Below are 16,873 nucleotides of genomic sequence, written 5' to 3' on the forward strand. Positions count from 1 at the left end.
AAACCTTGAAAACATTATATTAAGTGAAAGAGACTAGATACAGCCGACTCAGTATTATATAAGTCCACTTAGATGATATGTCCAGAATAGGTCAATCTAGAGAGACAAAACAGATTAGTGGTTGTCTAAGACTGAGGATGGGGAGATCTGGGAGTAACAGATAAGGGTATGGAATTTCTTCTTGGGGTGATGAGATGTTCTAAAATTGATGTGCTGCTTGCAACACTCTACAAATACACTGAAAACCAATGGATTGTGTAAAAAATGAAAGAAAAAAAAGTGGACAGGTCACTGACCAAAAATACAATCTTCACAAAATAGAGTCAAAACAATTGCCATTGTTATTAAATTCAAGGGAACTTTATCTCACTGGTCCTGTAATGCCTTCTGATACAGAAAACATCATCCTCTACAATACAGCCGCAATAAATTCAGTAATATAATAGAGTCCCATAGGAGTCCTTAAATAATGTTCTTCATGGTAAGCTAATGGCCAAAAGTCAAAGCTCAGTAAAATAATAACAGTTCCACAGGGAGCCATACCAACGTCCTAGACGTGCAGCTCTCTGACAGTTATCCAAAGATTAAAATCAGAGTATCAAAAAGAATGTACAGAGCATATAGTGTTCAGACAATCCTCCCTGGATATTATTTTCTGCAACTGACTTTGAGTTATACCTTCCAAATATCTTGAGTATTAACTTAGGTTATTAGTTCTTCATCTGTTATTTATTAAAGGCAGACCCAGGCATTCGGTACCCTACCCTCTATTCTTTCATCCCACACGCCCACCTAGGTCATCTCACTCAGGCCCGCGGCCGCAAGTGCTGATTCATTCAACTACCATGTTGACTTAGCACCTGACCTGTGGCAAGGACCGCAGTGGGCATTTGGGACACATCAATGAGCAAAAGAAATAAAGATCCCTGGCCTGTTCAACCTCTAGCTGGCGGAGGGAAAGTCAATAAACATGCAGAGTAAATTAAATGGTTATTTTTAGAAGGTGATATGTACTACAGAAGAGAGAGTGTGTTATGGCAAATTATGAGTGCCAGGTATGAGCTAGGAAGGGAGGACTGCAATTTTAAATAAGGTCGTCAGTGGATTATCATGAAGAAGATGACAGGTGACTAAGACATGAAGGAGGTAAGGCAGTTTGTCGTGTGGAGAGGCAAGAAAAGAATCAGTGCAAAGGCCCTGAGGTGGGAGCATGAGTGCAATGTCATGACTGAGGAACAGCAAGTTTGTCTGGAGTGAGTGGGCAATGAGGAGGGAGGCAGGGGACCCAGACAGAATGAAGGGGCCAGACCGTGTGGGACTTCTGCACTCAGCGAGATGGAGGGGCCGCTAGAAGAGCAATGACATGAACTGATTTTTATTTTTAAAGTCTCACTCTGGCTGTTGTGTTGAATATGGACCATGGGATACAATCAGGGAGGCTACTACAATAATGCCAGAGAGAAAAGATGCTGGCCTGGACTCTAGGAAGACCGGTAGCACTAATAAGACATAATCAAATTCCGAACGTATTCTGAAATAAAGCTAACAGGATTTCCCAACTAACTGGATATGGGGTAAGAGAAAGAAAGAGAGAAGTCAAAGCTGCATCAAAGGTGCTTTGTCTGAGCAAATGAAGGTGGAGTTGGCATAAACTCAGATGAAGAAGGCCACAGGTGGAGCAGGTTTAAGGGATGGCAGGATCAGAGATCAGCTTGGGTCCTGCTAAGCTTGAAGTGTCAGACATCCACATGAAAATGTCAAGGGGGAGAGGGTCCCATGAGTCTTCCGTTGAGGTGAAAGGTCTGGGGCTTATGTAAATTAGGAGCCATCAGTATTTGTCATATAAAACCCTTAGACGGAATCACTAAAGAAGAGGACCAGGACTGCACTCTGATGTGCACCAACACTAAATGGTCAGGCAGCCAAAGGAACCAGCTAAGACCAAAAGGAATGGCCAATGAGGTGAGAGAAAACCAAGAGAGAATATAATCCCAGAAGCCCAGTAAAGAACATGTACTGCACGGGACGGACCAGTCGTGTCAGATGTAATCTAAGACCAAGAACTGACCCCTGAATCTAGCAACAAGAACAGTCTTGGTGAAGTGTCGGGGGCAAAAGCTTATTGAGTGGCCTCAAGAGACACAGGAAGTGAGGAACTGGAGACAGTGGAAAACTCTTTTGAGCTCTACAAATGAAAGAAATGAGACAGGAGCTGGTGGGAGTGAGAATTCCCAAGAGAGCATAAAAATATAATTATATTTTTATAAAAGATATGGATAACTGATATGGAGAAGGGGTGGCAGGAGAACTGATGACAGGTGATAGAGAAGAGTGTGTGGAATTTCTGGTCATATTCCTTCAGGTTTCTCAGTGAGCTTGGACACCAGGTCATCAGCCAAGAGTGAGGATGGGAGAGGAGATGCTGAAGGCCTGAAGAGAGGGGTGATGGTATAAAACAGACATCTAGGAGAGAAGGAGAATGAACGGACCACAGTTACAGAATGACTGCCCAGCAGCATGCAGGGGCCACTTTGCGTATGAGCGTCAGTGAGACAAGTGAACCTTGTGGTATGCTTCGGAAACAACACCTGCAGGGGCACAGGTGTACAATGCAGGCGGGAAGAGGAATGGACCAGGATGCCGGTTTTGTCAGGTTCGTATGGTGAAGCAAGCTAGGGGCTAGGATGGCTGACCGTGGGATTTGAGCTGAGTAAGGACGGAATGAGGACAAGCAGGGAGTGAGGGACACTGAAAAGCGATAGGGTCTATATGTTGAAGGCCTAGTACAATGGAAGGAGTGCTAGGCAGGCGCTATAAAGGATAGGCTACAGATAGAATGATTCCTGAAAGTATGTCTTCAACCTACATCTGTCTCATGAGTTCTGAAGCCAACATATATCCAGCAGTCTACTACACGCCCATAAGTGGATACCCACAGGCACCTGACACCAGGAATATTAAACTGAATACACAACCCCCCCCCCCAATCCTCTTCCCTCTTCCCTTGTTTCCCTGCTCAATTTTGCCTTAGTCCAGAAAACTCTATTGATTCTTCCTTCCCAGTACCCTCCATCAATCCCATGTTCCCATCCTCGTCTCTGACTAGTCACCAAAACTTCAGGCTCCAACCACCTCATCGTCTCTGCAATGCGTCCACTTATCTCAGTCCCAGTAAAATTCCCTGAGTTCAGCCTCTCCCTCCTCACTAAAATAGTCTCCTAACTTTCAGTCTTCTAGTCCATTTCTAATCAGATCTGACCCCATCTTTCTTACTTAAACCCTTAAATGGCTTCTCACTGCCTTAAAATAAAGGACAAGCTCCTGAGATGGCACAAACGTTTCTGTAAAACCCACCCTTCCTCCCACAATGTCTTCCAACCCCTTCAGACTGCAGTGCCTTGTTTCAAGTCCCGAGTTACCTCATGGACATCTATGTATAAAACCATTTTCACATGATATTTTAATTGCTTATTGTCAGTCTCATCTAACGAATCGTTTTTTGGAAGATGAGACCCTGGATCCCCATCACATTCAAATTTGAAAGCCCAGTGCCAGGTAAAATTTGGTACAGAATAAGCAATGCACAAACAAACTAATGGTGGGATAGCGTTAGAAGATTTTTACCTAACAACAGGACTGTGGCTAAGATGCTTATCCCCAACTATTTACTGCTGCCCAAACACACCCACTTACTAGTCAAATGCATGTGACGCTTTGCCTGATTCTCATAGACACCGTCAATACTTAAACAAAAGTGAAAGGTCAACTGCTTTTTGGGAGTTGTAAGTGTGCGGAAATAAATTCTTAGCATTTAAGAATTTTCTCTGGTCTAGAGAAAAGGTAAAGGTTGATCATCATTATGTCATTCAAAAATTACTTACTGAGAAGCTGCTGGGGTAGCTTCTATGCTGGGCACTGGGAAGAGTGGTTAGGAAAACAGCCCCTAACCGAACAGCACTTGCAGCCTAATAACATTAATTGCTATGTATTAAATATATAGTGTGTACTAGGTATTATACTAATCATTTGACATTTAATTTTAACAACACTGCCCTGGCTAAATAGCTAAGCTGGTTAGAGCATCACCTGATGTGCAGAGGTTGCTGGTTCAACTCCTATTCAGGAGACATACAGGAACAGATCAATGTTTCTGTCTGTCTGTCCCTTTCTCTCTAAAATCAATAAATTAATTTTTTTTTAAATGTTGAACAACTCTAAGAGATAGGCGCCACTATTACTATAATTTTAGAAATGAGGAAAACAAGGCTTATAAATGTTAAGTAACTTCCACAGAGCATAGTCAGTAACTGGGCACTCTGGTATATCTGATTCTAAAACTTGACCACTATCCCATTGAATCGTCTTCCTGTCAAATACTTAAAACCTATGAAATAAGCTGGTATCACTTTACTAAAAAGGACATCATCTTCTCTCATCCCTCACTTGAGTACTTCGAAAGATGCCCCCTGTTAAGAGGATGATCTGACTTCTATCAAAATATGTATGCCACTGTAAGACAAATGAGGAAACCACTGCATGATTTTAAAACTGACTTACACATAATGTTATGTATCAATTATATCTTAATGTTTTTAATTAATTGTTTTTCTTCTGCACAGCTGTGAGTTTGGGGGAGCTAGCTCCTTCAAAGACAAGTTCTTTTTTTTTCTTCTTTTCCAAGTGAGAGGAGGGGAGATAGAGAGACAGACTCCTGCATGAGCCCCAACCAGGATCCACCTGGCAACATCTGTCTGGGGCTGATGTTCTGCCCATCTGGGGCCATGCTCGCAACCGAGCTCGTTTTAGCACCTGATGTAGAGGCTCCATGGAACCATCCTCAGCGCCTGGGGCTGATGCACTCAAACCAATCGAGCCATGGCTGCAGGAGAGGAAGAGAGAGAGAGAGAGAGAGAGAGAGAGAGAGAAAGAAGAAGGAGGAGGAGGAAGAAGGAGGAGGAGAAGGAGGAGGGTGGAGAAGCAGAAGGTCACTTCTCCTGTGTGCCCTGACCAGGAATCGAACCCGGGACATCCACACACCAGGCTGATACTCTACCCCTGTGCCAACCAGCCAAGGGCCAGACAAGAAGTTTCAATCAAGAAAAGGCCAAAAGCCTAACAAAAAATTATTTAACCATTTATAGGTTTTTTGTTTTTTTAAAGTAGGAAGAGAGGAGGAAAATGAAAGATCAGAAGGGAGCTAGAGGAGCAGAGAAACAAAGAGACCTGATTTCAAAGGGCCTCTTTTCTTCTTGGAGAGAAAGACTCACTGGCTTGCAGGCTGCTAGAACAAAAGACAGTATAGTATTTCTCCATGTTTTTTGATGTTTTTACAAAGAAAGGAAAAGGATTCTGGCCAGACTTCGGGAGGCAGACATGCACAGAATACTAGCATCTCCCCTGGCTGATGGGAGCACACCTGGCTAACTAGACCAACCTGAGGGAGAGGACGAGCGCCGAAAGGCAGCAAGCAGCAGGAAGTGCCACTGGTAGACAGACAGAGAACAGCAAGAAGTACAGACACAGGTTGGGTATCAGGAAATCAGAGCTCTGTTTTTGTCCCGACTCTATTTCTAACTTGCTGCTGACCTTGAACAAGTTGCATAAGCTCCCCGGAATCAGACAGGTTTACACCCCTTCTGTTTCCATCTCTCACATCACACCTGGCTCTACCTCTTCGTCCCATTATTTTTAGAAATCTATTTTAGTATATATTCTGAGTTACAGGTTCTCTGTTCCTAACACATTTTTTAGTCCCTCAACCACCTTATATGACAGATTACCTAAAAACCAAAATAGTGTTGAAACATGAAATATTTACTTCTATATTAAAATATATATAACATTATATTTAAAATATTAAATCTCAAAATCCTAATACAATATTGTTTTTTCCTACCATCTGCCAATTATGTTTGAAATGATCCTAATGTTTTTTTATATCCCTACTGTAAATAAACAGTCCTTTTTAGTAAGTTCATACCCATTTCACTGTCTTCTATAGAGCAGTGACCAGTGATGGAAAACACTCCTCATCACTGACCTTGCAGGAAGTGCCAACTCACCTACAAGAAGCCTTCTGAGTAGCATAGATGAATTCACACTTTCCATGGATGCAGTAACCATTGAGGTTTTCAGGGCAAGGCATGTGGTTTCCCATATAAACATCTTCTCTTTGATCACTAGCATCTTAAAAGAACATAAACCAGGTCAATAAATAGTGAAAAGCATATTGAGTAATACAGACTTTTCAAGGGTTCTGGGACAACAAATAAATTCACCCTTCACTGGGTAATCGGGAAGGGAAATGTATCAAATAGGGGCTGGATAAGAATCAAGGTCCCATACTGCCCCCAGACACAGCAGGTAGACTGTTTAGACTCAAAGTGTTTGAAAACATTTGCAGGATGTGACCACTATGAGCTACTGTTATTTAGAAGCAATCTACTAAACCCAAAATAACGGCTTTGTTAAAGAAATAAATGTGACTTCTGCAAGAAAGCTCACCTCTGTGACAGAGAGATGCTGTATATAATAGCACTGACTTCTGGGGAATCAACTTATTGTAGTCATTTACCTGGGGGCTATGAAATTGAGGCCAAAGAACATTGGAATAGCAGAGAGTAAGTTATGGAATTCTGAAATTTAGAGTGAAAGGTTTATTTTTAGAATGAACACTAAGGAGTACACTGATTTTTTACCAAATGAAAATAGTTTTACTATTCTTTTTATATAGTTTTTTTAGTAAATGTTGATGTAAAAAATTCAAATAATATGGAGAAAACAATATTTAATCACCTGGGATGCCTCTATCCTAATAAGACTATTGTAAACATGGTGATGAACACCTGTTCAGAATTAGGTATACTGATTTGAACTGAACTGAGTTGAAGCAAAGAAAATGGAAATGTAGTGAGTAATTCCACTGTCAAGAATGGGAGGAAGGTCAGGAAGGAAAAATAGAAAAAAGCAGAATAGATAAAGACATAAGGACCCAATCTTAAAAATCAATTATATCCATTCATTTACGCTCTATCCCTCTCTCTCTATCCTCTCTCTCTCTCTCTCTCTCTCTTATATACTTACTTGCGCACACTAATTCAATAAAGCCACACATTTTGGAATGGATTTTTGTACATTTTTCCGGCATATACAATAATACATTTAATCTTCAACTCTATGGACCCAGAGTTCCCCAATGCATACAGGTCTGTCACATGTAAGAAAATTTCCCGGGGTTCCTACAGTTTCTACAGACAGTTCCAGCTTCCAGATTCTGCATATTATTAGCTGTGTGGCCTGAAGCATACTACTCTCTCTAAGCCTGACATTTCATAACTGTAAAATCAAGATCATACTAGGACCTAACATCGTGCAGTCGTGAGAGGACTGAGTGAGATGATTAATGCACCCACGAGACACTAACACGACCAGTTAGCACCTCGTGTAACAGCAGAGGCTCATCTCCCCCAGATACAAATAAGGGTGCTAACAAGATTTGAAGAATGTTAATGGAAACAAAAAGACAAAAGGAATAAAACAGGAGGCTGTGTGTAGATACAGGAATGTGTATGAAAAGGGGAAGAGCAAGAGAAAAGTGGGAAGAGAGGTGCCAACGGCTGAAAAAACTAAGAACAAACAATTCAGACAGATTTTTCTGAAGATCGAAATTTACACATAAGAGGAAAAAATTTTAAAGACTATTAAGCTCGATGATAGGATAACTGAAGCAGAGAGGTCACATCACCCCTAACAAGACCAAATGAATGCCTTTTAACCTCAAATTTTCTGTGTTTACATTGTATTAAGCTATGCCTAGAAAAAGAACTCTACTAGAATTCAAGTACAACATGTAAATCCTCAATTTTGAAGCTATCTCTGCTATTTTGTGACCTCAGTCACATCACTCCTCTCTGATGGAGTTAATGCGATCGGCACCGTCCAACAGAAGTGGAATATGAGACGCAATGTAATTTTTATCTCCTAGTAGCTATATTTTTAAAAAGTAAAAATAGGTACATTAATTTTAATCATATATTTAACCCAGTATATCAAATAAATATCATTTCAACACTTAATCAATAGTTATTGTAAAACTGTGGTATTTTCCACTCTTTTTTCTTAAGTCATCAAAACCCAGGAAGCACCTCACACTCACAACATATCTCAGTTCCTGCTAGCCACACTCTAGGTACTCAATAGCCACAGCTACCCCACTGGACAGCACAGAACAGATGGCTTATCCAATCATCATTTACTCATCATGTTCCGTATGTCATGCACTCTGCTAGGTGCTACAGACAGAAAAATAGTAAAGGCATATCCTGTCCTCAAAGGGCCTACAAGGTGTCCTCCAGCTCCCAAACTGTACTTCTGCTGTGACCAAAGACATGAAGCCCCCTTTCACGCTGCTGAAATCCTGAGCACCTGCTCGTCTGCTACAACAAACACTCAGGATACTGTCATATAACTGTTTGGGGTTTTTTTAATCAGTCTCTACCATGAGAGTGTGAGCCCCTCTGAAAATCTAGACGTCTGTGTGACTCATTGCTGTGTAACTCCTAACACTTACAATGCAGTACTTTTCCTGCTCCGGTTTAAGACTAAAAGTGCTATTCTACATTTCATATCAAGCTATAAGTGACTTCGGGGGGAAAGCACTGCCTCCCACAGCACCCATCACCCCGCCAAGTCCTCAGAACGCGGTACTTTCGTGGTGTGGCACACAAGGAAGTACGTAATAGTGGGACTATAGAGACTGAGGTTAGGTACCAACCTATCATAATGAAACCCTGTAAGGTGTACAACAACAGGATTGGATAGGTCCACAGAAACTGTGGTAATGTACTAATCTACCATCAGAAAGTCCTACAAGCAGCAGAAAATTTCAAGAATAATGCTGAAGCTGAAAGCTGTCAGAATTCAGCAACATGACAGCAATGAGAAAAAGTTAACTAATTTAAGAATAGGGTTTTCAGAAATTGATAGACAAAGTATGGCACAACAGCATTTACTGAATGAATTAATAAAAGAATATGGCATCAAGCTCTAGACAAAGAGAAGCCGTATAAAACCTGGAATGTCAAAAAAGACTTTGAAGTCTGTGGCTGTCACAGAATCAAAATTCAGCATTCTGCTCACTACCAACATTGCTCATCCCATTATACCCACATGCTATTTCTGTGCATAGACATATGCTCAGCTGAACTACAGAAGATACTTTTTTAAAAGTACACATGGTCCCTTCCCTGAAAAAGCTTATCATCAATTTAAGGAAATCAACAAACAAAAAGCTGAACAATACGTGGGAAAGAATCCCACATGGAGTTTATAATTATATGCCAAAAGGTTTTACAATATTAGGTGCCAAGAAGGGTAAACACAAAGGAAACTAATAATACACGACATTACTCGGGAAAGCATTCGCAGAGAGGGTAGGACTTAGGTCTCAAAGCATAGATAAAGAGGAACAGTGGAAACCAAAGGGAAGGTAGAACACACACAACATCCTCGAGAACAAGTAGTAGATGAACCCACAAAGACCTGTAAATCCAGACTGGGGAAGGGTATAAGTCAAAATTAGAAAAATAAGGTGAAATCAGATTATGGAAAAACATTAAACTCCAGGTAAGAAATGTTTTCTTAATCATACAAAGAAGACACTAAAGGACTCGTAGATAAAAAGCAACAAAATCAAAGCCATGCTTTACATAAGAAGTGAATTGAGAGTGGTTGCCCAGGGCTGGTGGTCAGGGGAAAGGGAGAGTGGCTGCTAATAGGTGTAAAGATTAAAACGGCCCTGGCCAGTTGGCTCAGTGGTAGAGCGTCCGCCCAGTGTGTGGTCGTCCTGGGTTCGATTCCCAGTCAGGGCACACAGAAGTGCCCATCTGCTTCTCCATCCCTCCCTCTCTCACTTCTCTCTCTCTTTGTCTCTCTCTGTCTCTCTTCCTCTGCAGCCATGGCTCCATTAGAGAAAGTTGGCCCCTGACGCTGGGGATGGCTCCATGGCTTCTGCCTCAGGTGCTAAGAAGAGCATCAGGTACTTAGAGCATCACCCCCTAGTAGGCTTGACAGGTGGATCTCAGTCAGGGCACATGCAGGAGTCTGTCTGTGCCTCCCCTCTCTCACTGAATAAAAAAAAATTAGATTATGATGATGCTTATACAACTCTAAATATACCAAAAACACGTTGAATTGCTCACTTCACATGCGTGAACTGGCCCGACCTGTGGTGGTGCAGAGGATAAAGCATCATCCATAACAGGTGAACTTAACAGCATATAAAGACTCAAAAAAGTTGAAAAATTAATTGGATACCAGCATGCAAGATAAAGGGGCACAAGAACTAGAAAGACCAGGTGACCTATTGGGAGGTTACTACATAATCCAAACTTGTGACAATGGAAAGCTAAGCTAGGGTTCAGGAGTAGGAACGGGCATTAGAGATGCAGAAAAACAAATATGGCTTAAAGATGTTCTGGAAAGTAAATGAACTCAATAACCCAGATCTGGAAGGGTCCTTGGAGGCCCTCTGGTCTGATGAAGGAATTCCTTTAGTTAATAACCCCAAAAACTTGTTTCTACCTGAATACTTCCAGAGGTTAGAAACTCAATGCAGTTAATTCCAATATTATCAAGTTTTCCTTATGCTAAATGAAGTCTCTTTTCCTTTAACTTGTGTAGATTTCTCCCATGTCTATTCACCCTCTAAACCACTGCCCACCAATTATTTTTCTTAAGGTCAAACTTCTCAGTCCAATCCTTTAGATCAGCGGTTCTCAACCTGTGTATTTTCCGATGGCTTTAGGCGACCCCTGTGTTTTGGTCGTTCGACCCCCACCGGGGTCACGACCCATAGGTTGAGAACCACTGCTTTAGATAGTTTGATACAACTATCACTAACCCCCAGTACATTGAAGCATTTAGTAGAACAGAACTGCCCGGTTTATTAAAGATGCTCTTAACATAGAATTAATTACACAAATGACTCTACTCCAAAGAAGATATACAAATGGTCAATAAACACATGAGAAGATTTTCCACATCATTAATTAGGGAAATGCAAATCAAAACTACAAGACAGCACCTTATATTCATAAGGATGACTACTATACAAAACCCAGAAAAAAACAAGTGTTGGTGAGGATATGAAGAAATTGGAGCCCTGTGCACTGCTGGTGAGAATGTCTAATGGTACAACCACTGTAGAAAACAGTATGGTGGTTCCTCAAAAAAACAGCATTACCATCTGATCCAGCAATTCCACTCCCAGGTACATGTCCAAAAGACTTGAAAGCAGGGTCTTGAAGCGATAGCTATAAGCCCACATTCATAGCAGCATCGTTCACAACAGCTAAAACCTGGCAGGAACCCCAGCATCCATCAGTGGATGAATGGGTAAATGGATAAACAAAATGTGGTATATACAAGGGAATATTATTCGACCTGAAAAAGGAAGGAAATTCTGACGTATGTCACACCATGGATGAACCCTGGAGACCTCACGTTAATTGAAAGAAGCCAGTCACAGACAAACTCTGTATGATTCCACTTACATATGGTACTTAGAGCAGTCAAAATCATAGAGACAAAGAAACCAGAATGGTGGCTGCCGGGGCTGGGGGGAGTGGGGGGAGGGAGTGGGAGTTATTATTTTAACGGCTATCGTTCCAATTTTACAAGACGAAGAGTCCTAGAGACAGGCGGTGGTGACGGCTGTACAACATCATGAATGTATTTAAAACCACTGAGCTGTACACTTAAAAATGGTTAAGATGGTAAATGCTGTTATGCACATTTTATCACAAATTTAAAAATTGGAAAATAAAAAACTCGAAATGTGAGCCTAATGACAGAAGGTTCAGTCGAGAGAATGTAGTAGGTTGAATTCAAATTTAGACCTTCAGTCATCCAAAAGGCATTTATTTATTAAGCACCTATTATGTTCTGGTAATCCCTGGAAATTCAGGCAGTGGAGGTACAAACAAACGTTAAGTACAAAGACCCACAAGGAAAATGAATATACAAAACTGGTGCTTAAAGAAAGATGAAGGATAGAGAACAAATTTTCCTAAGGTGCTAGCTTAGAGGTAGATGAACTATTCAGAAGGAAATTAAGAAAGAAAGCAAGGGGAGCAGAACAGAATTCTGGAATAGTTGTGATCCCAGAGAAAGAGCACCAAGGTTCAGAGTCAGACATCCTTGCTTGGCGGTTTTACATGAACCACAGAATCTCCTAGTTTCAGCTTTTTCATCTGTACAGTGAGGATAACGTGGCTGACGAGGATAAAACAACACAAATATGTGGAAGCCCCTGGTACATAATAGGGTATTCAACTGATAACTGTTGAATGGGTGAACATCCTATTGATGTTTCTCATGAATCATATTAAACATGCTACAGATAGGAAGACCTTTGAGCACAGCCAGCTTACCAACAAGAAAACTAGAAAACAAAAGTATTAACCATCACTGTAAAAACACCAATAAGAAATTCAATGACACAGCATCTAATATTCAGAGAAATCTTAAGCAGTAGATATCGCTGCCCCCACCTTATAGATGTGATGACTGAGGCTCAGAGAAATCAGGCCACACAGCCTTTAGGTGTGGACCAAGCCCGACTCCTGAGCACGCGCTCTCAACCTTCGCACTATGTACTTCTCCAAGCTCCCCTAGGAGGTGTATCGGGAATGGACAAAAGCAGACTGTCCAAGCACCTGCTCTCTACGCCAAGAACATTAAAAACTTCAAAAAATGAAAGATAAAAAGGCTTTAAAGATGTCAGAAAGCACGGGCAGACACAAAGCCTCACACAGCAAGAACTGGGCAGAGAATGGTCCAGTCTAAACAATGCCCTCAGGCAAGTGGTGACAGGCTCCAGGAGTAACAGCTGCAACTGCTGGTCTCTGAACAGTGTTCCGTGTGTCTGCAGCACACAAAGTGCACTTGGTCACCCAGAAGTTCCTTCTACCCAGAAACAAATCTACCACCAGTGGCAATGTTTTCAAATACAAAAGCGAGTATGGTTCTAGGTGATGATGTTATAAAAAAACCCAGCACCAGATGGTTTATCTGCAAAGGCATGTTCCACTGGTTACCTGTCCTGGTCCATCAATGTACAACCCGAATAAAACATGAGGAGTTGTATTAATAACCAAGACAAGCATTTTGAAGGTCAACTGCTGAAACCACAACAACTACATCAATACTGTATCAGCAAGTCTAGGGCTCATTTCTTCTACAAATCCCCAATTAAAGCACTCAATATACTCTTTCTTTCTTCCCCTAAACTACCCTACACCCCAAGATTCATCATCACGAACATATCCCTCCATATATCCTTCCCTAACCCCCAGTCTTTTTAGACCCCATGAAAGAACTTTCTACACAGGTAAAAACTCCTACCTACCTCCAACCCCTCCCACTCTCACAGTCCTAAATCCACTGTTTTCCACACCAATCTTTTCCTAACTGTCCACTCTGCCCAGTGAAACGCCTTTTCTAAAGAGAACACATTCATCTACTCCCTCAGCTATTCCCTTAGAAAGTCCTCCTTTCAGCTTCGTGATACATCAAGATGGCAGGACTTCCTACAACACCTTCCCTTATACCTTCCCCTGCTGTCTTACAACCTGTCACCCACAGGTCAGCATTGCACTCTCCCCTTCAATAACCTTCCTTCTTAAGGGTCTGTGCTGTCCACCTGCACGTCCTAACTACCCTCATCGTGACTCTCCACCATGCCCCACACACACATCCTCAGACTTCCTTCAGTGATTTTAGCAACTGGCTCAGTCTGACCTTTTGATGAGGCAAAGGTTTTCAAGACCATTTTTAAAAGGGCATATCAGAAGTATTAAGCCCTGTCCAGGTGGTGCAGTGGATAAAGCGTTGTCCATCCCTAGTCAGGGCACATATGAGAAGCAATCAATGGGTACACAACTAAATGGAACAACCTGACGCTTCTCTCTCTCTCTCTTTCTCTCTCTCTCTCTCTCTCTCTCTCTCTCTCTCTTTCCCATCAATAGAAATTTTAAAAAATAATAACTGTATTAAAATATATAAAAAACAGTCACCAAGCAATGGAATACTTCAGTATCTCTGGTATCACTGGTCAGAAGTAGAGACTATTGCGAGAAAGAGGTCATAGATGCATTGAGGGCTGGGGTGAGGTAAAGCCCAGGAAGGAAGCAAGACTGTCTTGGTAATAAAATTGTGTTATTTATTTAGGCTGTATGAAAAAATCTTTTGATAAAAAGTGGCCTCATTAAAATGTCATATGCCACAAAGGAACTTCCTGGGTAAGTGGAAATAATATATAATAGATTGTGCTGAGGTGTAGTGCACATGGGTGTATCCACTTGTCAAAATTGATAGCTAACATTTGTGCATTTCAGTTGTATGTCAATTATATCTCAAAAAACACCCGTACAATAAGCGACAACCAAGCAGACAGGAGTAGAAAGGCAAAACAAGAATGACAACACTGATTACATGATGGAGGTGAGTACATAAGGGTCCATTATAGTATTCTGTTTTTCTATGTTTGAAATTTTCTATAATCAGGTTTTTAAATGTCACATACCCACCTCCCACACACCTCATGCTCAACCATCATATCCATTATGCCTTCAACATCTACGGAAAAGCTTCTAACACTGCAATTTTGATCGTTACCCATGGTTTTCCAACAGCCGGGGAAAAGCACTGACTCGGCCACCATGCTGAACACCAGAGTGCCCCCTCTCACGAGCACTCTGCCCCAGGAGCTCGGCGGAGTCCTTCCTGCTGAGCTGGGCGCTGCCTTATGACTTTTCCAGCTGCTCGCTGACGCTGCGTCCCTGCTCTCACTTTGTAGCCTCCATCCCTCGATCCCTGCCTATGCGCTTACTTAGTCTTGGTTGTACACTGAGAGGACACCCATAGTTACTGAAGGCCTCCTATGAATGCTTGTGAGAACAAAAAAAAATAAAAGCAAATGAAGTAAAACACAAAACAGAGTTGCCTTTTGACTCTATTCCTCACTACTGGAACATTTCTTAACCACCATGATTTGGATCTCGCCTTTATAACTCTATAGAAACTCCTTATAGACACTACATAATCTGGCCCTGGGTTATCTTCCTCATCTTACCTTCTACTTTTACCTCTTCAGCCCCCTACTCTGCAGACAAAAAGGATTCCTCACCATTCTCCAATACGTCCTACCCTGCTAGCACCCACACCTCTCTTCGTGCTCGTCCATCCTCCTGGGGTACTCTTCTGACCTCTGCTCAAATCCTAATCATCCTTCAAGGTTCAGCTCAAATTCCACCTCTTTCATGAAGTTTCTCAGATTCTCACTATCTTTCTTTTATGAATCCCCCTTTTATTTTTGAGCCGCATTATGTTCATGACGATAACCAATTTCTACTTTGTTAGAAATAGGTTATCATCATTTCTTATTACCTCACAAGCTCTTTAAAGACAGATGTTCATATATCAGATATCTTTTGATCCACCAAGAACATCTGGTAAAATGACCAGTATAAAGTAGGCAGATTATAAATTTTATCTACTGATTACTATCATTTCATTTGACTTACAGATCAATTCTTAAATGTAAAAAAATTTTCAGTATCTCAAACGTGACCTCGGCACTAAACTATCCCTGTGACTTATCAAAGGCAGACAAGTATTTTGAGCAGACACAATTTTCCAAATTGCCGTAAGTATGAGCCTCAACCTACTGAAAAATAGCTTTCCTATTATGGTCATGCACTATCAGTATAAAGTATAAAACTGGGCTGATCTATCATGTCTCATATGGAAATACAGGAGATTTCCTATTTTAAATACAGCATTTTGTGCAGACAGAACAAAGGTTATCGCCCTGGCCAGTTGGCTCAGCGGTAGAGCGTCGGCCTAGCGTGCGGAGGACCCGGGTTCGATTCCCGGCCAGGGCACACAGGAGAAGCACCCATTTGCTTCTCCACCCCTCCGCCGCACTTTCCTCTCTGTCTCTCTCTTCCCCTCCCGCAGCCAAGGCTCCATGGGAGCAAAGATGGCCCGGGCGCTGGGGATGGCTCTGTGGCCTCTGCCCCAGGCGCTAGAGTGGCTCTGGTCGCAATATGGCGACGCCCAGGATGGGCAGAGCATCGCCCCCTGGTGGGCAGAGCGTCGCCCCATGGTGGGCGTGCCGGGTGGATCCCGGTCGGGCGCATGCGGGAGTCTGTCTGACTGTCTCTCCCCGTTTCCAGCTTCAGAAAAATGAAAAAAAAAAAAAAAAAAAGGAAAAAAAAAAAAAAAAAAAAAGAACAAAGGTTATCCAGAGTGACAAGAAAATTCCTCCTAGAGAAGTATTTAATTGTAGAATGCAAAATGATGCAGGTCAGAAAGGGAGACCCCATGAGTAGCACACAGCCCAACCAAAAGAAAACAGTTAAGTTTTATAATAATCCTGGCACAGATTGTTGAAAAATGGCCAAAATGCTTAATAAAAGTTCTGAAAAAAATAAATAAATAAAAATAAATAAATACCGCATTTTGTATCAAAATGAGAAACTGATATATCGGGCTCATGGGATAATATTAACTGATTCAGGTTCAGTATGATTCAAGTGAGAAAAATAAATTATTCAATGATAAGAACAGCCACCATTTATTAAGCACTTGTGAGTACTGTTAGAAACACCTGACATGTATTACCTCATATAGTTTTTATGAAACTCCTGAGACAGGCACTGTTACTATTCGCATTTTACAAATTTTTTAGAAAGTAGGCATAAAGAATGAATCACACATCTAAGAAATGGTGCATTAGTATAATTAAACAAATGAATAAAAGATGCATGTAGAAGAGCAACTATACAGAAGTCCCAGTCTAGGAGCTCCA

General features: G+C 41.6%; 1 protein-coding gene across 1 annotated transcript in view; it reads right to left on the reverse strand.

Moving 5' to 3' along the window:
• TMEFF1 (transmembrane protein with EGF like and two follistatin like domains 1) overlaps window positions 1-16,873 on the reverse strand; it is a 91,973-nt gene that overhangs the window by 8,168 nt on the left and 66,932 nt on the right. The window contains exon 8 of the mRNA XM_066367545.1: window positions 6,063-6,186. Within this exon, the coding sequence (XP_066223642.1) occupies window positions 6,063-6,186 (124 nt within the window). The remainder of the gene's footprint in view (window positions 1-6,062; window positions 6,187-16,873) is intronic.

Source organism: Saccopteryx leptura, chromosome 2 (assembly GCF_036850995.1).
Source record: "Saccopteryx leptura isolate mSacLep1 chromosome 2, mSacLep1_pri_phased_curated, whole genome shotgun sequence".
NCBI lineage: Eukaryota > Metazoa > Chordata > Mammalia > Chiroptera > Emballonuridae > Saccopteryx > Saccopteryx leptura.